The sequence below is a fragment of the Capra hircus genome, chromosome 3 (assembly GCF_001704415.2).
Source record: "Capra hircus breed San Clemente chromosome 3, ASM170441v1, whole genome shotgun sequence".
Classification (NCBI taxonomy): Eukaryota; Metazoa; Chordata; class Mammalia; order Artiodactyla; family Bovidae; genus Capra; species Capra hircus.
In genome coordinates, this window is record NC_030810.1 from 14,741,145 (window position 1) to 14,768,978 (window position 27,834).

At 42.8% G+C, this 27,834-nt stretch overlaps 1 protein-coding gene across 3 annotated transcripts; it reads left to right on the forward strand.

Moving 5' to 3' along the window:
- CAP1 (adenylate cyclase associated protein 1) lies at nt 899–27,827 on the forward strand. 3 transcript variants are annotated; one of them, XM_005678646.3, is made up of 13 exons: nt 899–1,031; nt 14,384–14,508; nt 15,106–15,209; nt 16,897–16,974; nt 18,642–18,785; nt 18,880–18,965; nt 22,101–22,206; nt 23,362–23,539; nt 24,916–25,091; nt 25,258–25,381; nt 25,520–25,602; nt 25,915–26,058; nt 26,662–27,827. In XM_005678646.3, exons 2-13 carry the CDS (start codon nt 14,397–14,399, stop codon nt 26,743–26,745), a joined length of 1,419 nt encoding a protein of 472 aa, XP_005678703.1. In that variant the 5' UTR covers nt 899–1,031; nt 14,384–14,396; the 3' UTR covers nt 26,746–27,827. The 3 variants fall into 3 exon arrangements, with proteins under 3 accessions (XP_005678703.1, XP_005678705.1, XP_005678704.1); XM_005678648.3 differs by having other exon boundaries at nt 15,109–15,209; XM_005678647.3 differs by having other exon boundaries at nt 905–1,031; nt 14,387–14,508.

The window sequence follows — 27,834 nt, forward strand, 5'->3', positions numbered from 1 at the left end:
TTTATTGAAAGAGTGACTCTGGCATATAACGCTTGCATTGAACTTGACGCTTGGAGCTGTCAGAGGCGTTCAACTGAAGGGGTGGCAACTTGCCAATTTTTTTCTGGAAATAAAATCTTTGTGGGAGGATAATCACTGGTTGGAAAGCGTGAGACTTTGAGAGAACAAAGCTCAGATCCCCGGGCCCAAGGAGCACGGAAGCGAAGTCTTCCTTGCGCTTAGCGGCCACCGTGCTGAACCTCCCCCGGACTGAGTGGCAGCCGGCTGGGAACGCCCAGCCCGGGGCAAAAATGCCTCAGAAGCCAGGTTTTAGCAAGGTGAAGAAGGATCTCTTCTAATTCTGCTCATCTTTTTTTCCCCTCTCGATCCTCTTATTCTCGGGGACCACACCCTGAGTGCGGGGAAGGACTCCTAAACCGCGGGGCGGAGGCTTCCGCGCGGCCCCAGACCTGACCATCTATGGTCACAGAGCGCACCGAACTAACAGGAAGTGAGTTGCGCTTCCACCTTCCCAGCCCCGGCCAGAGCAAGCAGGGTGGCGGCGGCGGGCACGCCCAGAAACCCTGGGCTATGCCTGAGCGCCCCCTCCGACCCCTCCCCACACGCAGCCTCCGCAGGTCCTCCCGAAACACTGCCCAGACCAATGGCCTCCCTACATCACAAACGGCGAAACCGAGGTATCCACGCCCAGAGGCAGGCGGAGCTTAGCTTGGTCTACTATCGTTGGAGGGCGTGGCCTAGCCTTAGACACGCCCCCGTCGCTCCCGCCTCGGGGGCGGGGCTCTTTTACCAAGCTAGAGGGGAATTCTTTCTCCCGGGCGTGGCGGATAAGGGGCGGAGTCACCAGCCGGGCGGCCCGACTTCCTCCCGGGTCCCTCCACTGGGCTGGCGTTTTAGCCGGCCCTTCATTTCCGGTGGGGGTGCCGCGCCCAGTGAGGGCCCGGAAGTGGGTCGCGCGAAGGTTGCTGGGCGGTTCTTGCCGGAAGTGGAGAGAGGCTGATCGCAGTCCGGAGGTGAGACAGAAGTCTGAGGTGAGTGTGCACGGTGGGGAGTGACTGGGGTCCACTCCTCGGCCCACTGGCCTTTGGCGTTATTAATGGCCTTTCTGACCTAGGTGCGTGCGGTGAGCCCTCCTGAGGGGGCCGGCGCGGTGGGGCCCTTACGCCGACCCCGGATCCTGGGCGCGGTCTCTTGAGGTGGGGCCGGGGTGACCAACTGAGCCGGACTCTCCTGTGGAGGCCCTCCCTCCGCTGGACCTAGCGGTTCTGGAGATCATTGTCAATAGAAGCCTGATTCCTAAGGAGCTCTGACTGAAAGATGCCTCCGAGACCTTAGAGTCTTCACTATTCCTGGTCTCGCCCCCATTGCTTGGATGGGTAAACTGATTCCAGAAGAGACGAGGCTTGTCTCAGGTCTTACTGCGAAACAATCGGAATCTAGACCTCAGTTCCTTAGTTTACCAGCCCCAGATCCTTCCCCCGTTTATTTCCCAGGAACCTTTCTGTACCTTGGGGTGGTCTTCCGGTAGGTGTTGCAGGTTTAAAGGCTACCCGCTGCGTGGAACTTTTATTTAAAAATACAGCATGTTTGGAATGCCTGGGGTTTTTTTTGTTTGTTTTTTAAGAGTGGAGCAGGTCTTTGTGTTTGCAATCTGAGAGCCTCCCCTTTCTCTTAGTCTGTAGTTCTTATCTTGAAAACCCAAGTTAACTTTATTGAAGGTGTCTCATACTTCCGGTCATAAAATCTGTTGGCTCAGGTTTGGTCTGGCTCCACTGCAAAGCCTCGGTAGCCATAGGTGCTTTATTGTTTGAGCCTCATTTTTACTCATCTTTTAAGTGAAAATCTCTGCTCACCTCACAAGATTAAGTTCAGTGTAACAAATTATGTTTATTCTTTGTTAGGGACTCTGCCATATCCAGGGGTTGCAGAAACAAAATAAGGTAGACCCTGCCTTCATGGATCTGACATTGGTCACAGGGAATTTAACAAATATTATAAATGTGATGCATGTTAGGAAAGAACAGGGTACTATGGCAGTATGTAACAAGGGGCTCAGGAAAATCACTTCTGCAGAAGCAGGGTTTAAGATGAGTGTTAAACAACGAAGAGCTCGATGAAGACAGGATGAGAAACTTAAAGCAGAGGTTAGTATCAGAACTGTGTCAGCTGAAGCTCTTTATAGGGATCCCTGTTCAAGTGAAAAACGGGGATGGGGAGCCCAACACATTAACCATTCACTAGTCATTTATTGAATATGTGTGAGGCACATATGAAATGAGGCACTTGGCCCTGGTGACCAAGAAGAATACAGTAGTTTTCTTGGAGTGGAGGAGGAAGCAGACAAGTAAATCGTGGGTAGCTTACAGTGTTGAGGTGCCCTGTGTGAGCGCAGGGTTCTGAGACGAAGACTACCTGAGCCAGGTTTTGGGGGGAAGTGGGAGAGTAAGTCTTGGAGGATTTATTTAGCCATATGGTGAATCTGAAAAAGGAATTTCCAGCCAGAGAGTCCAATGCAAGAAATGGAGACTGGATGTTGAAAGACCATGACTGGAATTCCAGTAAAGCTCAGAGAAGTGGAGGAAGTGGGCAGTGGTGGGATCAAATATGAAGGCCCTTGTAAACCCTGCTAAAGAATTTGGAGCTTACCCTGAAAGCTATGGGGAGGCTTTGAGCGCTGTTACGTAGGAAAATGATATGGTCAGATTGATGTTTTATTAATAATTTGTCTGTTGGGGGGAGGGGAAGGACTTTAGTGGGGAAGTAGACGGGTGTTCGGAAGGTTGAACAATGGCTTGAACTAAGACAGTGAGAATGGAAAGAAGAGGAGGGATCAAATTTGAGCAATATGAAAAAGATGGAATCCATAGATTTGGAGGCTGATTATTTATGGAAATGAAAAAATAGAAAGAACCTAGGACAATTGTCTGATTTTCTGGTTTAGGGAAGTGGCAGTACTATTTACCAAGATAGGTACTCTATGAAGAAGGTTAATTGGAGAGGTGACATGGAAAGAAAATAAATTTTGGACGTATTTAGTTTGAGGTGTTTGCAGTACATCTAGGCAAAAATGTCTAATAAGGTATCCTGGCTAGAAGAAACAGCACAAACAAAGATGTGGAGGCAGGGGGTTTATATTATTCAGTGAAGTACTGGGGCCTCGGGTTTGTAGGGGAAGATAAGACCAGAAAGAAAAGGTAGGTGCTGCCAGGTTGTCAGGGGCTTTTGATGCCTTGTTTGAATGCATTTGGATTTATTCTATGGTTGCCATTTTGCTTATTGTTTGAGTTACTGCTATTCAGTATAAAGAAATTTCAGTTGAATTTTCTTCCCCCTTCCCCAGAAATACTTCATCAGTCAGATGTTTTGGAGGAGTTTAAATAAAATGGTAGTAGTGAAAGTACTTTGTCAGGTACAACCTGTCATACAAATCAAAAGTGGTAGTATTGCTAAGCTTCAGTGTGTGTATTTTTGATTTGTAGAGGTTAGCTGTTTAGTTTGTAAAATGTTTCCAGCCTGAAGGATTGAAGCCTTTTTTTCAATCCCTTTTCTTCCTTATACATACCTTTGTTTAGTTGCAGTTATTTTTCAACTAGGAACTGAGCCTTTAAAAAGTGACTTCCTTCTTTCAGTTTTCTGTGAGGCGTGGTGAATCAAAGATGCATTTTACTTAAGCAAATGCAGTGTCATTGGAAGTTGAACCTTCTGGTTTGAAATTTAATCCTGAGATTTGAAATCTGAGGCTCCTCAAGCCATATCTTAGGCAGTCCTACTGATTATTTCTTTGCCTTACCCTCATCAGTTTCTTCATTTTCTATTAAGCTGGCTTTCATAACGATACTTAAGCTTTTCAACCAAACCAGACTGCTTTTTTGAAAAGAACCGTTTTCATCTTGTTACCCCTTCACTGGCTTCATTTTCCCAGAAAATCAAGTCTATACTCTTTTGTCCAATTTACAGAATTCTCCAGAGTCAGACCCTTAATTTAGTTTTCATTGGGTGGTACAGATTGACATTCTGATTTAGAGAGTTCCAAACTATTAGCATTTTATTTGTACCTTTTGCACTTACCTTTTGCTCATGATTACATTAGAACAGAGTTTCTCAACCTCAGCATAATTCACATTTTGGGCCAAATAATTCTTCATTTTGCAGGGTTGTGCTGTGCATTGTAGGATTTCAGCAGTATCCCTGGCCTCTACCTATAAGATGCTAGGGGCATTCCTTTATCTGTGATAACCAAAAATGTCTTCAGATATTGCCAGATGTCTCCTGGATGGAGAATAGTGTATGAGAAAATATCTCAGCTCTGATTGTGTGGTGTCTTATCTTCAATTCAGTTCTCCGAGAGCAGGCTCCATTGCCGTGATTAACACAGTGTATGGCACATGATAAGCGCAGGGTACTTTGCAAGAAATGGATCATGGGTTTCATTGAAGCGTCAAGAATTATTTATTCAAGGAATTTCTGGGTGGGCTTTGAAGGAGTGGCTGTTTTGTGGTTTCTTCCTCTCAGAGAATGTGATCTTAATGAAGAAAGCCATTGTTTAGGCACTCACTAGAAATGAGATTTGTATTAGTTGACAGCAAAAGTCAGCCGATTTATATTTCTCCTATATTGGAGGTATATAAATTTCCTGTTTTCTTTGCCTGCACTTAGGCAGCTTTCTTTGGCAAACAGGGATTCTCATTTTATTTGTTTATTTTTGGTTGTGCTGGATCTTCATTGCTGCGCACAGGCTTTCTCTAGTTGCGTCGACTGGGGGTTACCCTTGGTTGCAGTCCATGGGCTTCTCATTGAAGTGGCTTCTCTTGTTGCGGAGCATGGACTCTACGTGCATGGGCTTCAGCAGTTGCAGTACTCAGACTCAGTGGTTGTGGGCTCTAGATCTCAGACTCAGTAGTTGTGTTGAATGGCCTTAGTTGCTTTGAGGCATGTGGAATCTTCTGGACCACGGATGGAGCCAGTGTCCCCTGTATTGGCAGGTGGATTCTTATCCTGTGTATTATCTTCTTGATTCTTATCCACCAGGAAAGTCCCTATCATTTAGTTTAAATTACACGCAGTTTATGATGTTACTCAACATTTATTTTGACTGATAAAATTGTTATATAGTTGACCCTCGTACAACATGGATTTTCAAGAGTTCACTTACACCGATGGATATGGAGGGCTGGCTGTAAAGTTATTTGTGGAGTTCCTGCTGCACTGAGGGCCTGTGCTCATACCTCCAAGTAGTTCAAGGGTCGACTGTAGTTTCATGACCGTAAAGTTTATGCAGCTCTAGCATTCACCATGAAACTATTTGTTCTTGATATACCATCACGTAAACATAATAAAAACTATCAAAGCTCTAAAAGTACTCCTCAGCTACAGTGCAGCTTTGTTCGCCTTGTATTACCAGACCTGTTGTGTCACATTTTTCCATTCCCCTGCAAAACATAGTTGAAATATTTAGTGGAAAGAGTGAGCTTTGTTGTTGTTGTTGTCTTTTTCCCTCCAGGGGTCAGTAAAATTCCTGTACTTAAGTTAATTATAGAGGTACAGTCACAGATCTTTTCATATCTGTAGCTGTAGCTGAATCATGGCTAGGGACAAATGACATCCTTGAATCTATCTTTATGCATGAGAATGGGAAATGTTGTTCTGTTTAAAGCAACTACCAATTGAAATCAACCAATGTGGTTTTTCCTTATATAATGTAAAAGATGCCTACTGAATGCTTTTATGCTGTTAGTCTTCATAAAATGAATGAATGTTCATTGAATATAAGAGAGAAGGTAACCCATGACCACACAAAGTTATCTCTTTGCCCCAAAGCTTTGAAACAGCTAGTTCTTAAATCTGACTTCAGCTTGTGCAGTTACTAACTTGACTCACTCCTGGAGCTTTAGATAAGAGGACATGTTTATTGAGGGAATGGGTGACAAGTGCTGATATTAGGCAGAATTCTTTCCCTCCCTAGAAGACAGACCTTTCTTTCTGGGGTGGCAGTGACTTGGGCACTAAATGTCATTGGTTTCATCAGAGAAACCAAATGCTTGGGGAAGAACAGTGGCTCCTGATTTGGGTTAGATTTAGATAGCATCTTTACTGGGGCAAAGTGCTGTCTGTTCTTTGGTTTCTGAGTTACAAGCCAACTTGTAAGTAACCTGTTAGCATGTGTAGGTTTTGCTCTGTAACATGTTAGAGCCTTGTGATGAGAATTTCTACATTGTTAGGAATAGAACTAAACTAATGCCTTATGGTTTAGTGTAGCTTAGAAAAGATATCCAAGTGGAACTGCTTTGTTGTCTTTTGTTTAAAAGAAATTATATAACTGTGTTTTGGTTTTCTTTTTAAGCTTGGAAAACAGAAGGGGAAATTGTGCAAAAATCCATCACTCTAACTTGGCAAATATTGTAAATTTTGTGTTCTTTTCAAGTCTTTTTCCGCAGTGCATGTGGCTATTTCCCTGTAATTAGAAGTCTAAGCTAACACTGCAGTGAACATCTTCATGCCTATCACTTTTCCCACGTTAGTATTACTTCCTTAGGATAACATCCTGGGAACAGAATTCCAAAGTAAAGGCCAGCAGAAGCATTTTGAAGCAGATCGGCTGGGCTACAATAATATACAGGATGACTTGTATAGTTGCTTTATTTTCAATTCTACTGAAGGGTATGACCTACAGGAACAACTACCAGACAAAGCAGAAAACATTTTGACCATAGCAGCTTTTTGTAAGTAGAAATTCATTCCACTGCCTTAATTGCCTAGTGAAAAGAGGCAAGAACTGCAGGAGTAACCTGGTTCCATTTACTTCTGAATGACAGGTAGAAGGAATTGGGTTGTTTGAATTGTTAGAATGAGGAGAATATGGAGCAGCTTTGGCAGGAGTCACTGACCATTTCTGGTTTCACTTAGTTTAAAACCACAAAAGAAGTTGCTGGAGAATCAAGCTCCTCATTTCTTTTTGTTCCGCATAATATCCCTCCAAAAGCCTATGCATTCTCATTACTTAATGATGTTTCCTTGCTGATGACTTGTAAACATTGATCTCCAGCCTTGATCCTTCCCCAAGCTTATTTCTAACTATTTATTGGATATTCCTACTTGGAAACTTCATCTTCTGTTCAAACTGTGTATCCAAGATTGACCTCATGTTCTTGCCTTAGCTAGAACATGCCAGAAACGTGTTCTTGCCTATAGCATCATCATTCTCTTACTCCCTTGGATTTGCCACTCTGGAGTCATCTTTGACTTCCTTCTCTGAATGCTACTATACTCAACAGTACCAGACAGTTAATACTTGTTCTGTGTTTAATGCTCACTTGTTTCGTGTGACCTCAGCAGGCAGAACCAAGATCAGTGGGTGGAAGTTGCAGGGAGACTGGTTTTGCCTCCATATAAGGAAGAACTTTTAAATACTTTGAGCTGTGCGAATGGAGTAGGCTGCCTCCAGAAGTCTTGAGTTCTCTACACTGAGGACGTTTGAACAGAGGCTACCTGACTAATTGCTGAGGATGTTGAAAGATTTGTTCTTGCTTATGCTTTCTAGACTCTGATTATGCTTTCTAGACTCCTTCCCGATCCTGAAAGCCAGTGATTCAGTGAAAGATAGCTTTGTCACTCCTGCTAGACTCCCTCAGAGCAGAAAAACTATTTTACTGTTAATTCAGGTGCTGGTCACTTAGTGGCCTAAAAGTGATTTTTTTTTCCTTTGCAATATCAAAAATGTTTTTTGCAGTAGCGCTTTTATTTTACAGCTAGTTGAACAGCTTTCAACCTAACCTAAATCCTGATATCGTCCTTCTTTCCCCCCAAAACCGATTCTTTCAGTACTTATAAAAATTTTGCTTTCATCATATTACTCCTTCATTCAACATCCTTGAAAGGCTTCACATTTATCACAGCACAAAATTCAAATGCTGCCTGGCTCTTAGTGCCTCCATAACCGAGCCCGCCTTGCGTATCCCCGTAGTACTGTGTAGACTGTCTGCTCACGCTCTGTACTGAGCCTCCTTGGTCTCTATTTGCTTTTCATTGCTCTAGAATGTCTTCTCTTTTTTCTTTTACTTTTTCTGCCCCAATTCTCTCCTGAAACCCCTGAGACTAACTCTAGTCCTCATTGATTTCTTCTGAACTCCAAGCATATAGTCATTTATACTCTGTAATTTAGGACCATACAACATCTTACAAAGAAAAAGCTCCAGTGTATTGGCTGATACTTTAACTTTTCCCAATCCAAATGAAATTAGTTAATCTCTTAACAGAACTTTAAAAAATATAGTCTTCAGTATTTATTCCATTGGCATTTGTGTTGTCCTTCTCAATAAGAATGAAAGCTTCTAGATGGCAGAGACCGTGGGTCTGCCATTTCTTCAGTAGCCATGACAGTGCTGCACACTTTCCTGGTATGAGCATCTATGTGCCAGGTTTTCTAGATGCTGGACATTAGTTGGGGGAGGCCGTTAGGGGAGCAGAGGCAGGGAGAATGAAGAAATCTCCCATGTTTCTGGAGCCTGTGTTCCAGCACGTGGTAGGCAGTGAGGACGTTTCACATTTGAACCGCATTGTAAGGCTCCCAAAGAGACTGTGCTTGGTTGCTCAGTTGTGTCTGACTCCTTGCGACTGTAACCCGCCTTGCTCCTCTGTCCATGGGGATTCTCCAGGCAAGAATACTGGAGGGGGTTGCCATGCCCTCCCCCCGGGGGTCTTCCTAACTCAGGGATCAAACCCAGGTCTCCTGCATTGCAGGTGGGTTCTTTACAGTTTGAGCCACCAGGGAATCCCATAAATACTGAAGTGGATAGCCTTTCACTTCTCCAGGGGATCTTCCCCACCTACGAATCGAACTGGGATTTCCTACATTGCAGGCGGATTCTTTACTACCAGCTGAGCTACTCATCTATAAAACCAATTCCTTTGATCCTTACATCTCTGTGTGCTAGGTGCACGCATGCTAAGTCACTTCAGTCGTGTCTGACTCTGTGTGACCATACGGACTGAAGCCTGCCAGGTTCCTCTGTCCATGGGATTCTCCAGGCAAGGATACTGGAGTGGGTTTCCATTTTTCAACCCAGGGGTTGAATGCGTATCTCTTGGGTCTCCTGCATAGGCAGGCTTGTTCTTTACCACTGGCGCCGCCTGGGAAGCCCCAGGTGTGCTAGGTGATGGTCCATTAAATGACTGTCCTGAAGTTACGCAGCCAATACGTGACAGAGTTGGGACTCAAACCTTGGCCTCGAGAATCCTAGTTTTATTAAGACTTGAGTAATTAAGACTGCCTTGCCTTCTGAGGCTTTTATGATGAACGCTTTAATAGTTGGGAATCTGTATATTCATTTATAGACACTTACATACAGTTCTTGGCTACTGGCAACCAAAAATGGCAGGGAACAAGATTAGGCACAGCTATAGTTCTCTGCTTTGGCAATTCTGTATTGGGAAAAATCTTATTGTAAATATTTACCTTCCAAATATGTGTCATCTCTACTGAAGGTGAAAAAAAATATTGGCCTCCATGGAGGAAATTGAGAGCAGAGAAATTGAAGGCTGCTAATAATGTGACTCAGGATACCATAAAGAGACCTTGAAGCCACAGCGGGGGTTGGATGCTGTGATGAACCCGTTAGTCCCTTAAGCGCGTAAAAGCCATGTGGAGTGGTGGGAAGAGCCTGAGAATTTGTGTTCTCCTCACTTTAACTTCTGTCAGTTTCTTTCCTCTAAAGATGGGGATCAGTATCTTTGTAACATACATCATAGAATTACTAGACAAAAGAAGCAGTAGTTTGATGATGTAAAGCACAACTATAAGGGAGTTTTGTTTTGTTTTTTTCTTTATAAATTTTTTGTTTGTTTTGTTGGCTACACCTTGGGGCGTGTGGGATCTTAGTTCCCTGACCGAGGATTGAACTTGTGCCCCTTGCATTGGGATTGTGGAATCCTAACCACTGGACTGTCAGGGAAGTCAGGGAATTTTGTTTTTAATTGATATTATATCTAATAAGGTTATCTGCCTTAAGGTATTTGGTTTGACAATCTCCATATCAGTGTACTTTGTGCCCAAGAAGGCCGTGTTTATTTGAAAGACAGTGTTTGTTAGATCCTACAATTAGGGGGAAATTTTTTTTTAAGAAAGGGGGAGAAACACCCCACACTTCTCCTCAGACTTGACACAGAGAGGAGACAGCCAGACTTGTGTTGAGGGGAGAGAGGGTAAAGGCCCTTATTATTATCATTTTTTTCAAGGGCCTATATTAACCTATTGTGTTTATAGTGCCTACCACAGTTATAGTACTGGAATTACAAAGGCAAGACATGGTCTCTTCTGTAGGGTGACTAATTGCCTGTTGACTATTAAATGATTTTAAAGCTGTGTGTGAAATGTATGGTAGAAATAAGTACATAATGAAATATTGTGGGAGACATACTGGAAATGCTTCTTGGTGAGATTGATATCTTGGCTGAGATTTAATGGATGGTAAGAATTCTAGGGGCAGATTGACACGGGAAAGCATCAGTTCAGTTCAGTCGCTCAGTCGTGTCCGACTCTTTGCAACCCCGTGAATCGCAGCACGCCAGGCCTCCCTGTCCATCACCATCTCCCGGAGTTCACTCAGACTCGCGTCCCTCGAGTCAGTGATGCCATCCAGCCATCTCATCCTCTGTCATCCCCTTCTCTTCCTGCCCCCAATCCCTCCCAGCATCAGAGTCTTTTCCAATGAGTCAACTCTTCGCATGAGGTGGCCAAAGTACTGGAAAGCATACCAAACTGGAAGAAACCTCCTAGAGGAGGTGAAAGCATAGCTGAATTTGAAAAAGGCAGTAGGAGTTATGAGATAAGGAACAGGTTGGGATGGGAAAGCAACCAAGCAGAGTGGATAGCATTGAAAAGTCTTTAAAGTGAGAGAAAGCAGAACTCTTTCTGGAACATGCCAGTAGTTTGGGTTGCTGTGGAATGTTGAGTAAAGGTGTGGCAGGAGATAAAACTGGTGGAGTGGTGGGAAATAAAACAGGGCCAGATTGTGGAAACCCTTGTTTGGACGATACTCTGAGTCACTGTGGTAATAAGGAGAAGAATGGATAAGAGGGTGTGTTACTGAAATTAGAGGACTAGTGAAGAGGTTATTGCAGTAATCTAGGCAAAGTCATGATGGCTGAATTCTTATAAATCAGGATGAAGACAAGGGGCATCTATTTATGATACACAAAATAGAGCCTATGGATTTTGATGACTTGAGATTAGTAAGAAGACAATTTAGTTAATGTTTATGGAATCCTAGCCGTGTTTCAGGACTGAGCCAGTCAAGCAATTCCACGTGTATTTCCTCACGTATTCTTTCTACAGCCCTTTGGATTTTATGCTGTTCTTCCTGTTTTACAAATAAGGAAGCTGAGGTTCAAAAAGTTTGGTAACACTCAGACACAGAGACTCCCAACCTATCTGACTTCTCTAAAGAATAATGCTCTTAACCACTATACTGTACTGCTTAACAGTTTCCAGGTTACTGTCTTTTTTTTTTTTAATTGAAGTATGGCTACTTTACAATGTTGTATTAGTTTCTGCTGTACAGCAGAGTGAATCAGTTATATGTATACATATATCCCCTCTTTTTAGATTTCCTTCCCATTTAGGTCACCACAGAGCACTGAGTAGAGTTCCCTGTGCTACACAGTAGGTTCTCATCAGTTATCTATTTTATACATCAGTTTATACATCAGCTCAGTTGTGTCCGACTCTTTGCGACCCCGTGGACTGCAGTACACAGGGCTTCCCTGTCCATCACCAGCTCCCAGCGCTTGCTCAAACTCATGTCCATTGAGTCAGTGATGCCATCCAACCATCTCATCTTCTATCGTCCCCTTCTCCTCCTGCCTTCAATCATTCCCAGCATCAGAGTCTTTTCAAATGAGTCAGTTCTTCGAATCAGGTGGCCAAAGTACTGGAGTTTCAGCTTCAGCGTCAGTTCTTCCAATGAATATTTAGGACTGATTTGCTTTAGGATGGACTGGTTGGATCTCCTTGCAGTCCAAGGGACTCACAAGAGTCTCCTCCAACACCACAGTTCAAAAACATCAATTCTTCAGTGCTCGGCTTTCTTTATAGTCCAACTCTCACATCCATACATGATTACTGGAAAAACCAAAGCTTTGGCTAGACAGACCTTTGTTGACAAAGTAATGTCTCTGCTTTTTAATATGCTGTCTAGGTTGGTCATAACCTAGAGCAGGCGTCTTTTAATTTCATAGCTGCAGTCATTGTCTGCGGTGATTTTGGAGCCCCCCAAAATAAAGTCTGTCACTGTTGCCATTGTTTCCCCGTCTATTTGCCGTGAAATGATGGGACTAGATCCCATGATCTTGGCTTTCTCAATGTTGAGTTTCAAGCCAGCTTTTTCACTCTCCTCTTTCACTTTCATCAAGAGGCTCTTTAGTTCTTCTTCACTTTCTGTCATAAGGGTGGTGTCATCTGCATATCTGAGGTTATTGATATTTCTTCTGGCAATCTTGATTCCAACTTGTGCTTCATCCAGTCCAGCATTTCTCATGATGTACTTTGCATATAAGAAGCAGGTTAACAACATACAGCCTATGTATTTTATATATAGTAGTGTATGTATGTGAATCCCAATCTCGAAATTCATCCCATCCCCCTTCCTCCCCACCCCTGGTATCCATAAGTTTATTCTCTACATCTGTATCTCTATTTCTGCTTTGCAGATAAGTTCTTCTGTATGATTTTTCTAGATTCCACATATAAATGATACTGCATGATGCTTGTTTTTCTGACTTCACTCTATTACAGTCTCTAGGTCTGTCCGTGTCTCTTCATATGGCACTGTTTTGTTCCTTTTTATGGCTGAGTAATATTTCATTGTGTGTATGTTATATTTTCTTTATCCATTCCTCTATTGATGGACACATAGGTTGCGTCCATGTCCTGGCTGTTGTAAGTAGTGCTGCAGTGAGTATTGGGGTACAATACTCCTCTGAGAGATCAGAGCCTGTACACAGAAAAGAGTGGGCAGGGATGATCTTAGTTTATCTCGTGAGTTGCTTCTCTCCTCCACAGGGAAGACAATGTGTTAAATTGAGGTATTCTGTCATGTCGTCATCTTTGAGGAAATTGTGATTCTGTCGTCATCTTAGGTGGCTTCAAGGGAGTTGAGTTCATTCATCTTCAGTTACCTGACCAGATTAATGCTTTGAAATGAAATCTCTCCAAGTCTTTGGCTCAAATTTCACTTGACTGATTTTTACAAGATCACTTACAGTCTCAGCCACTTTATATTGATGTATATTGGTAACGTTAACACTTACTTATATGTGTTTGTGGGCAACTTTCAGAACCCTTGTTCCTCTGGAGTTCTGAGATTCTATACTTCAGGTTCATTGACTTCATAAATATTTATTGAACACTTTCTACCTACCAGGTAGTGGTCTAGATGGTAGAGGATAAACTTGTTTAGGAAACAAACCAGAAAAGGTCCCTTCTCTTTTGAGGAGAGAGGAGCTTCCTTTCTTTAGGATATTAGACATTGAATGAGGCTAGTTCAATAAGTTGGTATTTGTGAAAAGATCTATAACAAGCCCTTCTGGATATGTCTTGTTTTCCTTCCCTACTGCATGGCTAGATCCTGCCCCTCCTCCTCTGAAGCCTGGCTCAGTTGGCAGCTTCTCCTTGATAGCCTTATCTGACGCTTCCAGTTGATATATTCTTCTCTTCTCTGAAATCCTGTGTTATTTTGCCTGCAACTTATGTCACCTTAAATTTTTTTCTGTTTGTTTTTAATAGTTTTAGTGCACAGTGTATAGTTCTCTGTTAGACTATAAGTTATTGTGGGTACGATAAATATCCTGTTCATCTTGGCCTTGGGCATTCTGCATGCAGGCAGCAGGATGTAGGAAAAAACACTGAACTTAGAGCCAGAAGACTTGATTTGAGTACTGGCTTCCCAACTAACTAATTTTGTGACTATAGGCAAGTCATTTAACTTCACTGAAATTGTTTCCTATCTTTAAGAATGTAGTAATTATCTTTCCATTCATAAGTAGTTGTTGAGAGGCTTAATAAACTGAGAAAACATATGTGATTTTTCCTTGTAAATTCTAAATTCTTACACAAATACTTAGTTGATGATATCATAGTAAATATTCAGTAAGTATTTGGAAGAGTAAGTATTTGCTTTTCAGTTAACGCTGTTTCCTGGGTAGTTCTTTTGCTTAATGAGGTCTCTATGCTTCTGCAAATATGCTAGACTATCTTCCATCTTATTTTACTGTAAAATGATTCTGTTCCTCAGAATTGGCATCTTCTTCATCTCCAGGGCATTCTTTTTTCTTTTTCCTCCCTAGGTTCTGTGTCATATTAAAGCAACAAATAACATTTGGTCTATTTCAGCAGGTGGTACATTATGGCTGACATGCGAAATCTGGTAGAAAGATTGGAGAGAGTGGTGGGCCGCCTGGAGGCAGTCTCCCATGCCTCTGACACACATTGTGGGTATGGAGACAGTGCTGCAAAAGGTAAGCAGTATGCATGCCAGTAGAATGCTTTGAGTGAAACTTGGTGTCTTGGCCTGCAATTTTTCTGTCTTGGTATATTCTCTTCTTTGGAGCTAACTTGCTGAAACATTTAATCTAGAAAGTTCATCACCTGTAAGATAAGGGAGGAAGTGACTTCTATGCTGGGAGGCCTGTGGTAAAGTTATTTTAACATGAGAACTTCCTGCTTGTATGCTATTTCCTGTTCTTTCTTTAGCAAAATGACTGTAGTATAAGTCAAATGACAAGTGATATTAAAATTTCCTCTCTCCAAATTATTGGCAGATTGACCATTTTGCACATGTACCAGTTGAATTATAGAATGTTAGGCTAAAAGGAACTTTGATGGGGGGTAATTTTGTTTATTTTCATTCTGTTGATTAAAAAAATCAAGCTTAGTTAGGAAAGGGGACTTAGCTAGGATCACATAAGAAGTTAATGGTGATTTTGGAGCCAAGCTCCTGACTTATACCCCAAGCCTTCTGTTTACTGTGTTACCTTGCCTCTCCGCTTTGGAAGTGCCTTTAACAAACTCTATTTCTCGTGTGTGACCATTCTTGGTGGTGTGTCTGTCTTTAGCAGGAACAACTCCATATGTGCAAGCGTTTGACTCACTGCTGGCCGGTCCTGTGGCAGAGTACCTCAAGATCAGTAAAGAGATTGGGGGAGATGTGCAGAAACATGTAAGGAGGTTTGGCCCTTTTTCCGTCTTTTAAGGACTGGTGGCTTTCTTCAAATCCTAGTCATCCTTGGTTTAAGAGCCCCTTGAGAGGCTCCTGGCTGCTTCTACCTGCACTGAGGAACTCAGTCTATGCACTGAAACAGTTTTCCACATTTTTTTCCAGGACCTCTGCTTTTATCACATGCTCTGATAGGCTTCTTTTATATAGATAGCTTGCTTTGCTCATCTTGGTAGTGAGAATATGCTACCCCACCATGTTATATAACCAACCCTGGGGTGGCTTATTCAAAGGACTCATCATCATGACTTAGCATTTATGAAGCTGTGCTTGATAGTTATGCTAAAGCTATGCTAATGTGAGTTATTTTCACACTTAGCCCACAGTAAGAATATGAAGTAGGCAATGACAGGTGCTCTCCACCCGCCTCCCTTCCTGCTGCTACCCACGTGTCACCACCACTCCCACTCTGTCTTTCTCTTTGGGACCCGGAACCTTCCTGCTGGTCTTTCAGTGATCCTTTGTAAGCAGTAACCATGTTTAGGATCAGCCTGACCCTTCAGTAAAACTGTTTGCCTGATCTTTGGAAGATCTGTTTGAAGCCTCTTACATACCATCTGTTGGCAGTGGTATTAACTCTAGAGAGTGGGACTGGGACTTAGGAGTATGGGGCTTGCATTTTTACTTTATACAGTAGATAACGTTTGAAAAGTTTAAAACGTATCAGTTCTACATTTAAAAAATACAAACCCAGAAAAAAAAATATGACTTGACTTTGAAGTTTTATATGTGGTAGTGCTTATAGCTTCATGCTTCTTAAAATTCATTTGTCCATGGCCCTCAGTAAGAAATACATATTTGTAACCAATATGCATGTGTGCTAAGTCTCTTTAGTCGTGTCTGACTCTTTGCGACCCTATGGACTGTAGCCTGCCAGGCTCCTCTGTCCATGGAATTCTCCAGGCAAGGATACTGCAGTGGGTTGCCCATGCCCTCATCCAGAGATCTTCCTGACCCAGGGATCGAAACCGTGTCTCTTACGTCTCCTTCATTGGCAGGCAGGTTCTTTACCACTAGCGCCACCTGGGAAGACCAGTTAAGATAGATGTTTCACAAAATAGTGTTTATGCAACCTGTATTGCACCTTAAAAAATATATAATTTCTAACTGAAATTATTGCACTCATTGTTCTACTATACTTCACTTAAGTACTCATTATGTGTCACAAAGTTGACTAATTATCTGTGATAGGTCATAGTCCAATACTTGAAAATAGCTTTAACCTTATGGAGTAAATACCTTAAGAATTTGAGGCATAAGCTTAGGCTTTTGCTTTTACTCCTACCTCTGGTTTTTCAAAACAATTTTTTTTTGGTGATGAGAGGTAGGAGAGATTTTTCAGTGCCCTTCATACCACATGTGCAGCTGCAAACTTGACTTCTTTGAAAGCCCTAAGTATCTTCATTTCCAGCTCTGGATATACAACCCTGATTGGTTCCATCAGGAGCAATGGTATATGTAATTCTGCTATCAGTCCCTGAAATCTGGATTACTTAAAGAAATCAACATGAAGTGCCTGGGTTGCTGCCAGAATACATGAACGTGGAGGTTTTAGGCTATTCTTATCAGGACTCGTCCAGTTGTGAAGTGTCGCTGATAGCTGATTCTTTTCCTGTCCTCTTGTTTTCAGGCGGAGATGGTCCACACAGGTCTGAAGTTAGAGCGAGCTCTCTTGGTTACAGCCTCTCAGTGCCAGCAGCCAGCAGGCGTAAGTTCACTACTGGTTGGTTTTGTTATGGTTTGATGTGCAGGACAGCTTGAGGGCTTTCTGCTGAGCTATCACAACATGTTAAGATAGACCTACCAGGCACCAAGTCCCAGGAGAGTCCGATTTTAAGCCCCACTATGGGAATGTGCCATCTGACAGTCTTTTCTAGCCTCTTGGCTTAGCCCAGATTCATCATATTGTCTCCTAAGTTGATTAGGCCCTAGAAAGTGATTTTCTTGCTCCACTGGGGATGTGCTTTTATTAGTAAGACTGCTGGGGAGATCGTAAAAGAATTGCTTCTCCCCTCACCCTAAGTGGTTGGACATCTCTCTCTAACTTTATTCCTACCTCAATATTTTATGCTGCCAAAGTAGGAAAATAAATTAGAGAAAATTTAGATTTTTCTTAGAGCCACACATTTTAGTTTTGTTTTGTTTCTTCTTTTTTGCATTTGGCTCTCCTAGGTAGAGGGGTAATAAAATAAGTTTTCATGCTAATGCTGTATTAAAACCTGTGAACCCTCAACATGCCTAAACAATGTAAAAGTAGAAGAAGTAATGTTAAATATGTTAGATTCTAATTTTTAATCTTAAAAATTAAAAGACAAAAGGTTAAAGCATTTTGTCTAAACCTTTTTTTCCAACCCCACACTTTTCACAACAATTCAGGCAGCTGAGATATTATTGTATTTCCCTTACTTTAGATCAAGGATTGGCAGACTGTAGTCTGCAGGCCAAATCTGGCCCACCACCTATTTTAAGTGAAGTTTTTTTTGAAACACAGCTATGTCCATTCTTTTAAGTATTGTCTGTTGTTGCTCTATGCACTACAACAGCAGAGTTAAGAAATAGCAACAGAGCCCGTATGGCCTGCAAAGATTGAAATATTTACGGTCTGGCTCTTTACAGAAAGTTTACCAACTCCTGCTTTAGACTGTTCTCATACTGAGATCTGAGAATCGAGATGTTCAGGAAACCAAGCTTTGTGGGAAGGATGAAAACACAGAAACACAAGATTTGTCCATTATGCTAAGCTTCCTGCTCAAATGCCAAGTCCTCTAATTGCATTTGATTCAGCAGATCTCTTCTCAGCAGCTGCTATATGGCTAGCACTGTGTTGAGGGCTGTGCAGATTATAAAATACGGCTAAAACAAAGCCCTTGTGTTTGAAGAATTAATGAGAAAGAAAAACATGTTCACATGGATCCATTAATAAATGTTGCGTGGTAAGGTCAGAATTGGCTCTGCTGATGAGAGATGCTGTAGGAGGCCAGTGTGGCTGGGGTTGGAGGGCTGTTCCTCATGAAGCAGAGGATCGTGTGGATAGACGGAAAGAGAGGAGTCCATCATGAGTGAGGGCCCAGAAAGGAGCTAGTAGCTCCTGTTATTGGGACAGAAAAGACAAATGACAGAAATGGTAGAATTTTGTGGTACAGCTGGGATATGGGTCATGATCATAAAGAACCACAAAATCCTGCCTGAGGAGTTGGAACTCTGAGGAGGTGTTGAGTAGTAGTGTAGCCATATGAATCTTTGGAGATAATTACAGAGTTTATTTGCATGCTTGTTGTAGTTCATGAAGAATTCTTGCTTTACAAGATCAGAGTTGAGCAACATAAAACATAAAAGGACTCTAACCTCTGTCTTTTCTTGCCTCTTTTTTTCTAGAACAAGCTTTCTGACTTGTTGGCACCCATCTCCGAGCAGATCCAAGAAGTGGTGACCTTCCGGGAGAAGAACCGAGGCAGCAAGTTGTTCAATCACCTGTCAGCTGTCAGCGAAAGTATCCAGGCCCTGGGTTGGGTGGCTGTGGTGAGCTGCGCAGCTTCTATGGAAGGGAAGGGACAGAGGCCAGGAAATGTGACTGGAAAGGCCCTGAGTCACTGACAGCTTTTTCTTTTTCTAGGCCCCCAAGCCTGGTCCCTATGTGAAGGAAATGAATGATGCTGCCATGTTTTATACAAATCGAGTCCTCAAGGAGTACAAAGATGTGTAAGTCCAGCTTGTCCTCAAGGGGTCAAGAACAAACCCAGCTGGTTACTTGACTTGCTAGAGTAGGACTTTGGGTTAAGTTAAGGCTGGCTGTGGCTGCTGTGTTCTCTTCTCTCAGGGCTGCTTTTTGAAAAGTGTGATAGATGTTGACTCATAGAAGCTGCATTTGCAAGCAGGAAGTGTTTCTTCTTCCTCTTCTGCTTTTTCTCCAGGGTTTGTAGAGGGCTTTTGAGTTTTCTCATCCTTGCCCTTACAGGTTTAGGAGCTTTTGCTGAATATGAAAATGAACTAATGCCCCCCCCCCCTTTTTTTTGCCTGTGTGGATAAGATTTTGTTCCTTTGTTGAAAACTTCTAACCGGCTCAATGGCAAAAGTTACAAGATTTACTATAAAGTGACCCTGACTATTCTTATAGTCAGGTGAAGTGAGAGGAAGGCTGCCTGACCACTGCAGGTATTGGATAAGGGGAGTTATTCTATGTCCGACCACATGTGTCCACCAGTGTGAACTTCTCCCATCACTGGTTTTGAGCTGGAGTGACTACAGACACCTGTTACTTGGCTACGTAACTCTCCAAACCCTTCTTTTCTTCCCTCTGTTCATTCTCAGTAGTCAGCATATGTTGAGTGACTACTCTGAAGGAATGAGCCTTCATGTGGGTCTGAAATATCTCCCAGAACACCAGGCAGTTCCTTGATCCTTCCAGTAATCTGGAATTAAGCATCACAATGTTTTGATTATATCCCACTATTGTACTCCACAATTTACAGCTGAGGAAATTGGGTTTTATGCTCAGTTCAGTTTAGTCGCTCAGTCATGTCCGACTCTTTGCAACCCCATGGTCTGTAGCATGCCAGGCCTCCCTGTCCATCACCAACTCCCAGAGCTTACTCAAACTCATCTCCATTGGGTCAGTCGTGCCATCCAACCATCTCATCATCTGTCGTCCCCTTCTGCCTTCAATCTTTCCCAGTGTCAAGGTCTTTTCCAGTGAGTCAGTTCTTTCAATCAGGTGGATGGAGTATTGGAGCCTCATCATCAGACCTTCCATTGACTACTCAGGACTGATCTCCTTTAGGATGGACTGGGTTGATCTTGCAGTCCAAGGGACTCTCAAGAGTCTTCTCCAACACCACAGTTCAAAAGCATCAATTCTTTGGCACTCGGTAATCATAAAGTCTTCCAGCTAATAATACGTAAGAGAGGAGACTTGAACTACAACGCAGTGCTACTTGTGTAATTTAATACTGATGCAACTCAGTCGCTCAGTCGTGTCCGACTCTTTGTGACCCCATGAATCGCAGCATGCCAGGCCTGTCCATCACCAACTCCCGGAGTGTACTCAAACTCATGTCCATCGAGTTGGTGATGCTATCCAGCCATCTCATCCTCTGTCGTCCCCTTCTCCTCCTGCTCCCAATCCCTCCCAGCATCAGAGTCTTTTCCAATGAGTCAACTCTTCACATGAGGTGGCCAAAGTACTGGAGTTTCAGCTTTAGCATCATTCCTTCCAGAGAACACCGAGGACTAATCTCCTTGAGAATGGACTGGTTGGATCTCCTTGCAGTCCAAGGGACTCACAAGAGTCTTCAACACCACAGTTCAAAAGCATCAATTCTTCGGCGCTCAGCTTTCTTCACAGTCCAACTCTGACATCCATACATGACTACTGGAAAAACCATAGCCTTGACTAGATGGACCTTTGTTGACAAAGTAATGTCTCTGCCTTTGAATATGCTATCTAGGTTGGTCATAACTTTCCTTCCAAGGAGTAAGCGTCTTATAATTTCATGGCTGCAATCACCATCTGCAGTGATTCTGGAGCCCCAAAAAATAAAGTCTGACACTGTTTCCCCATGTATTTACCATGAAGTGATGGGACCAGATGCCATGATCTTCGTTTTCTGAATGTTGAGCTTTAAGCCAACTTTTTCACTCTCCTCTTTCACTTTCACTTTCAAGAGGCTCTTTAGTTCCTCTTCATTTTCTGCCATAAGGGTGGTGTCATCTGTATATCTGAGGTTATTGATATTTCTGCCGATGATCTTGATTCCAGCTTGTGCTTCTTCCAGCCCAGTGTTTCTCATGATGTACTCTGCCTATAAGTTAAATAAGCAGGCTGACAATATACAGCCTTGATGTACTCCTTTTCCTATTTGGAACCAGTCTGTTGTTCCATGTCCAGTTCTAACTGTTGCTTTCTGACCTGCATATAGGTTTCTCAAGAGGCAGGTCAGATGGTCTGATATTCCGATCTCTTTCATAATTTTCCACAGTTTATTGTGATCACACATTCAAAGGCTTTGGCATAGTCAATAAAGCAGAAATAGATGTTTTTCTGGAACTCTCTTGCTTTTTCCATGATCCAGCAGATGTTGGCAATTTGATCTCTGGTTCCTCTGCCTTATCTAAAACCAGCTTGAACATCAGGGAGTTCACTGTTCACGTATTGCTGAAGCCTGGCTTGGAGAATTTTGAGCATTACTTTACTAGCGTGTGAGATGAGTGCAATTGTGCGGTAGTTTGAGCATTCTTTGGCATTGCCTTTCTTTGGGATTGGAATGAAAGCGGACCTTTTCCAGTCCTGTGGCCACTGCTGAGTTTTCCAAATTTGCTGGCATATTGAGTGCAGCACTTTTACAGCATCATCTTTCCTCCTAAAGGGAAGTGTTTTATTTTTAATTTTCTGGAGGAAGGCATATTTTTGACCTAAGGCATTGTGTTACAAGGCAGTTGAGTTTCTTGGAGTCCTGAAGATCCAGAGTGATGCTTGAGAGCCCTCTTGACCATGGCTTCAGGCACAGAATATATGCTCTTTTTAGTTTTTTATATAAGATTATGCCTAAAGTCTTATGCTTTGAAAAAACAGTTTGTTACTTTAAAAAGTTTAAGGCATATTGCTATAAGAGGTAGAGATACAGAGTTCCTGTCGGTATGGACTTTGGTCTAATTAGGGTAAGAGAATAGGTTTAAAAAAGAAAAGAGAAGCTCAGTTATGATAGAAAAGCTGCCTTTGAGCAGAGCCTAAGGAGCATCACAGGCAAGAAAATGTGAGCTTATAGATAGGAAGGATCTGGAATCATTGTTGTAATGTACCTTGACTGCCTGCAGTGAGTTGTTGTTTAATTTTCCCAGGGATAAAAAGCACGTGGACTGGGTCAAAGCTTACTTGAGTATATGGACAGAGTTGCAGGCTTACATTAAGGAGTTCCATACCACCGGACTAGCCTGGAGCAGAACGGTGAGTTCTCATCCCCTCCTGTCATTCCTCCAGGAAGTAGGAGAGAAGGAAAAGGGGTAAATGAGTAAAGAAAGCAAAGGTAAGGGAAAGAATACTCAGTTCTATTCAGTGTCGGTAAACGTGAGTCAGGGACATGCTTGGGCTGGAGGGGAGATAGATGAATAAATAACATCCCAACCCTCAGGAAGCTTAAATATAGAGATACGAAACCCCAGTACCAATCACCAAGCCAAGTGCTATTACGCAGGTGCACACTACAGAGTATGAGAAAGTGATTCTCAACTGGGAGAGACTGTACTTGCAGGAGTCATATTCTCATCTGAGACTTGTCAGGTATAGGATGGAAGTGGGAGAGATAGGTAACAGCGAAGCTTAAAGTAAATGCAGAATAAATGTAGAGGTTGGTCATCTGCCTTCAGTAAGAAGAGAGAGTCAAATTTTTAGGAGGAGAGGCTGAAAAGGAAGTAGTTGAGACGTTTAGTCTTTGTAACAAGTGGTAAGGGGACTTCCTTGGTGGTTCAGTGGCTAAGACTCTGCGCTCCTAATGCAGGGGATCTGCGTTCAATCCCTGGTCAGGGAACTAGATCCCAACGTGCCACAACAAAGACCTGGCACAGCCAAATAAATATTTTTTTTAATTGATGATAAGAAACTATAATAGGTATTTGAGCAAAATAATGGTAATGATCAGATTTGTCTTTAAAAGAGTCTTAGTATATAGATTGGGGGCAAGGGCTTATGCTCAGACTATGTAAGTACTCATGGTGCAAAAGGCTGATACAAACAGACTTAGGGAGGTCCAACCAAGAGAACAGAATGAGTTAATGAGAAGATGATTAACAGCCAAGCTTGGACGGTGATACCTTTCGCTAAAATAGAAATGGGGTGGTTGTACAGGAAGGGGAGCAGGCAGGGGATGGTAAAATCAAACTTGGATTTTGTAAGTCTGAGGTATTGCTGATACACTAAGATTTTTAGAACTCTAGGTTTAGAGCTGGAAAAATGGAGCTGAGTTGGGTGTGGGTCGGGAGCATTAATCATTGCCTCAAGGACTACAGTGAAAATCCCATGTATCTTGGACACATGTAAGGTCCTGTTGGGGCAGGTACCGAGGGGAAGAAAAGTTGACAGTGTTCCCTGCACTTACTGTTCCAGGGGCCTGTGGCAAAAGAACTGAGTGGCTTGCCATCTGGACCCTCTGCTGGATCTGGTCCTCCTCCTCCCCCGCCAGGCCCACCTCCACCCCCAGTCCCCACCAGTTCAGGTTCAGATGACTCTGCTTCACGCTCAGCACTGTTTGCGCAGATTAATCAGGGGGAGAGCATCACACATGGTAAGTGAACGCTTTGGCAAGAGGAGTCAGTAAACAACTTGTTTTGGCAAGAACTTACCAGCTAGCAACCTGGCAGTCTGTAAACCAGAATCATGGTTTGTTTATGGGAGATTCATTTGGGGTGTTACATTCTTTCAGGTTGCCTAAAGGGACAGCAGAGCTGGCTTAAATGGAAATTGAAAATGGGTCATTATAGTTGTGGGAATCTCTCTTCCCATTGGAAAGTGATTTAAGGGGCACATATAGAGTACTTACTGTATTGTGCCAAGGCATGGTGCCAGTGGTTTTCCCTAGAGCTTTTTCCATATTACCACATGGTCTCTGGGAAGTCATCATGGAAGGGGGTGGTTAACTTCCTCCGAGGATGTATATTAGTCATAATGGAAAACTTGCATAAGAATGGCCGAATGTTGGCATAGAAAAGGTAGACACTCTCATATACAGTAGGTTGAAGTCTAAATTATACAACACTCTCCTAGGAATCTACCTATAAAAATATTCAAAGGACAAGTTTTAGGCATTATTATTTATAGTAGCTAAGAATGGTATAACAATCTATATATCCAACTTTAAGAGAAATGGTTAACTGTGGTATGTTCCTCATGATGGAATATTATGCAACTGTTAAGTCTTTTTTCTGCCATGAACCATGCAGTGTTTAAAGAAAAAAAACTAACCACATGGAGTGGTGATGCTAAAAAGCTAGCGTTGCTTATGTAGATTGGGCTCTGTTCATAAGCAAGGCATGTGTCAGCCTATTGAGGGTGATTATGGAATTTTTTTTCCCTTAAAAAAATAAAGATATTTTTAGAAACTGTAGGCTAACGAGAAAAATTTTACTGTTAATTGGTTAAACCAAATTTTTTGGGTCTAAGTGTCTATGCTTACATCTAAATAAAAAACAACTATGAATAGAAAAATTATCGGAAGGGAAGTTTCAAGTGCCAGCACTGATTGGGGGTGGGTGGTAAGTTAGCTGTGAATGAGGTTATTTTTCCTTTTACCAAATTTTTTTTATTATCACATAGTACTTTTTCTTCCTCTATTGCTTTAAAAACTATGTATGTATTTTGTGAGTATATACTTAGTGTCTTTCTAGATCTTTTTCTTGTGTTTTTATCCCCATCTCCCCCATATATACATATTCTGCATTTTACTTATTTTTTAGTGGAATTTTATAATTTAACCTGGAGGTAGAAGAGAATTATAAAAGTGCTTCTCCAGCGGTATGAGAGAGAACATCTCAGGGGCTCTGGGTTTTGGCTTTGAATTTTTGGTTAAGGATCAGTGTAACTTCTGATAGCAGAAGTTGGTTATTGCTTCAGCTCAAAGCCCTGGTATGAAGGACAGGAACAAAGCAGCTGTTGTTCTTACAGCCCTGAAACACGTATCCGATGACATGAAGACTCACAAGAACCCTGCCTTGAAGGCTCAGAGTGGTCTGATACGAAGTGGCCCCAAACCCTTCTCTGCATCTAAACCAGATCCCCCCAAACCAGTCACAAAGAAGGAGCCAGCTCTACTTGAACTGGAGGGCAAGAAGTGGAGAGTGGTGAGTTAAAAATACCCAGAGTTGGGGAACAAGAAGTGGGGGCAGAGACTAAACGGGCACAGCCAAACAAGTGCAGGCTTTTGATTATAAGAAAGAAAGTTTGGCATAGTCTGGTTTTTGGGGTGTGCTTAGTGATGAGGTTCCTAAAAGGGGATCTCTTTAACAGGAAAATCAGGAGAATGTTTCCAACCTGGTGATAGAGGATACAGAGCTGAAACAGGTGGCTTACATATTCAAGTGTGTGAACTCGACATTGCAAATCAAGGGCAAAATTAACTCCATTACAGTAGGTGAGTTCTTCTTGGCCAAGGCAGGCTCTGTCCTAGAGCTCAAGAAGGCTGGCACCCCCCTCCCCTATTTCTCGAGATTCTTAATAAAGTGCTTTCCTTTAAAGTTATACTATTAACCTGCTCCCTTTCTTCTCCTAGATAACTGTAAGAAACTTGGTCTGGTGTTTGATGACGTGGTAGGCATTGTGGAGATAATCAATAGTAAGGATGTCAAAGTTCAGGTAACTCGATACCTTGGCTCCTTCCTTTGGTCTCAGGGATTAATTGAAAGAGACACCGCCGACCCACAGATGTTGCTGTGGTAGAAATCTGACTCTCTGGGGTCTGTAAGCTGAGCTGCCCTGGATGTGGCAGGAAAGGAGTTGGCCCTTATTGTGAGCTGTTTGCAGCACCATCCCCACCCACCCCTAGTATCCAGTATCTGTTGTACACCTGTGAGTTGTTCCTGTGCTCCCGTGAAACAGGGAAAGCTTTTCCTACAGTTAACTGTTCTTCCAGAGGCCAGAACTCAGTGCTCTTGGTTTCCTCTGCAGGTAATGGGTAAAGTGCCAACCATTTCCATCAACAAAACAGATGGCTGCCACGTTTACCTGAGCAAGAACTCCCTGGACTGTGAGATAGTCAGTGCCAAATCTTCTGAGATGAATGTCCTCATTCCTACAGAAGGCGGTGACTTCGTAAGTTTCTTGATCCCTTTAGTAGTGTGATGTGAAAACAGAAGGGCCTAAAGGCTAGTGTTGGAGAAAGCTAGTTGATGGACATTCTGCACCAAGTGGGTCCAACCCAGCTGTGCACACCTCGAGCGCATGGAAGCCTGAGATGGTCCCACAAAGTAGACCCCCTAAGGAGAATGGTTTCTGGCTTTCTTAGGTTGAGCAGATGCTCAGGGTAGCAGAAAGGACTGGGGTTGAGTCAGAGCACGCTGCTGAGCCATTCACATTCCCATCTGTACCTCACAGGGTTAACAGCTGTCCAGGGTTACTGGTCAGTAGGAAATAGACTCCAACCTCCATCTGCCTAGCTATGGAGGCCCTGCTCTCATTCCTGCACTGCACGGCTCCTTCACTGTGGCAGTGGTGGGGGAGGTGGTCTCTGAGATGTGCTGCTGCCAGTTCCATAGCCCCCATAGCCAGGCTTTCACAAGAGGATTACATTTCTCTCATTACATCCTACTTGCTCTCACAGTTTAGTGCAAACAGGCATTGGGAGAAAAGTGTTAAGATTTAATTAACTCCATGTTGCCTAGCTCAGGTTTAAACTTGTTATTTCTCTATTTGCAGAATGAGTTCCCAGTCCCTGAGCAGTTCAAGACCCTATGGAATGGGCAGAAGTTGGTCACCACAGTGACAGAAATTGCTGGATAAGCGAAGTGCCACTGGGTTCCTTGCCTCTCCCTCACACCATGGGATAAATCTGTATCAAGATGGTTCTTTTTTAGATTTCCTCTACCTTTCTGCTCTTAAACTGCTTCTCTGCTTTGAGAAGCACAGCTACCTGCCTTCACTGAAATATACCTCAGGCTGAGATTTGGGGTGGAATAGCAGGTCAGTTGATCTTCCGCAGGAAGGTGCAGCTCTTTCATATCAGCTCAACCACACCGCCAGTCCATTCTTAAGCAACTGCAGACCAGGACAGGTGTGTTTTAGCTTTCAGCCTTTGGGGTTATTTGACCAACAAATAGTCTTTTGGGAAGACTATAGCAGTCCCAGGAATTAACAGGTCAGAATGTTCACACAAGTTAACCTTTTTCTAACAATGAGTGTGAAGGTAACAGCAGCTGATCCTAGTTAGTTCTTCTAACTTAAACTAATTTTCACTATTGACAAGTGAGGCAAGGGTTGCACGGGACCAAAGGCTGAAGCTTGGCCATCTAGCATTCCTAGCAAAATGATTTCCTACAAGCATTCCTTTTCTTCTGCATTCCATCCCGCACCTGCCCAAACCTGACCGTAGGTTGTCCTGTGTTAGCTGCTGTGGTGGTGCCCTGCACCCAGGCCAGCTAAAGGAGTCTTGGACCCTCTCTCTCGGGCCCCTGCCCAGCACCTTCCTACAGAGATGACTTAAAAAGAGAGAAAATAAAGGAAGACCGCACCATTCCCAGAAATGTGGCTTCCCTTTCCCCTTCCATTCTAGGTGCCCGTCATCCACCTTCACTGCTTCGTGGCAGTCATGCTCACAACTTTGGGCTTCTGTCTGGGCACCTGAACAAAGGACTAAAATCTCCACTGCAGGCTGTTTTTAGGTCTTGTGTAAAAATCTTGCACAGCCTTGCTAATGCAACTTTCAGTTTTTCCTCTAGGACAAACACTTTACCAAAATATGCAACTTTTTTTGGTGGGAAGAGAGATTGTCCTGTGATTTCTACCCATTTCCTGAGGCCTGTGGAAATAAACCTTTATGTACTTAAAGTTATACAGAAAATAGAATAAAATTAATACCAAACTCACTTAGTA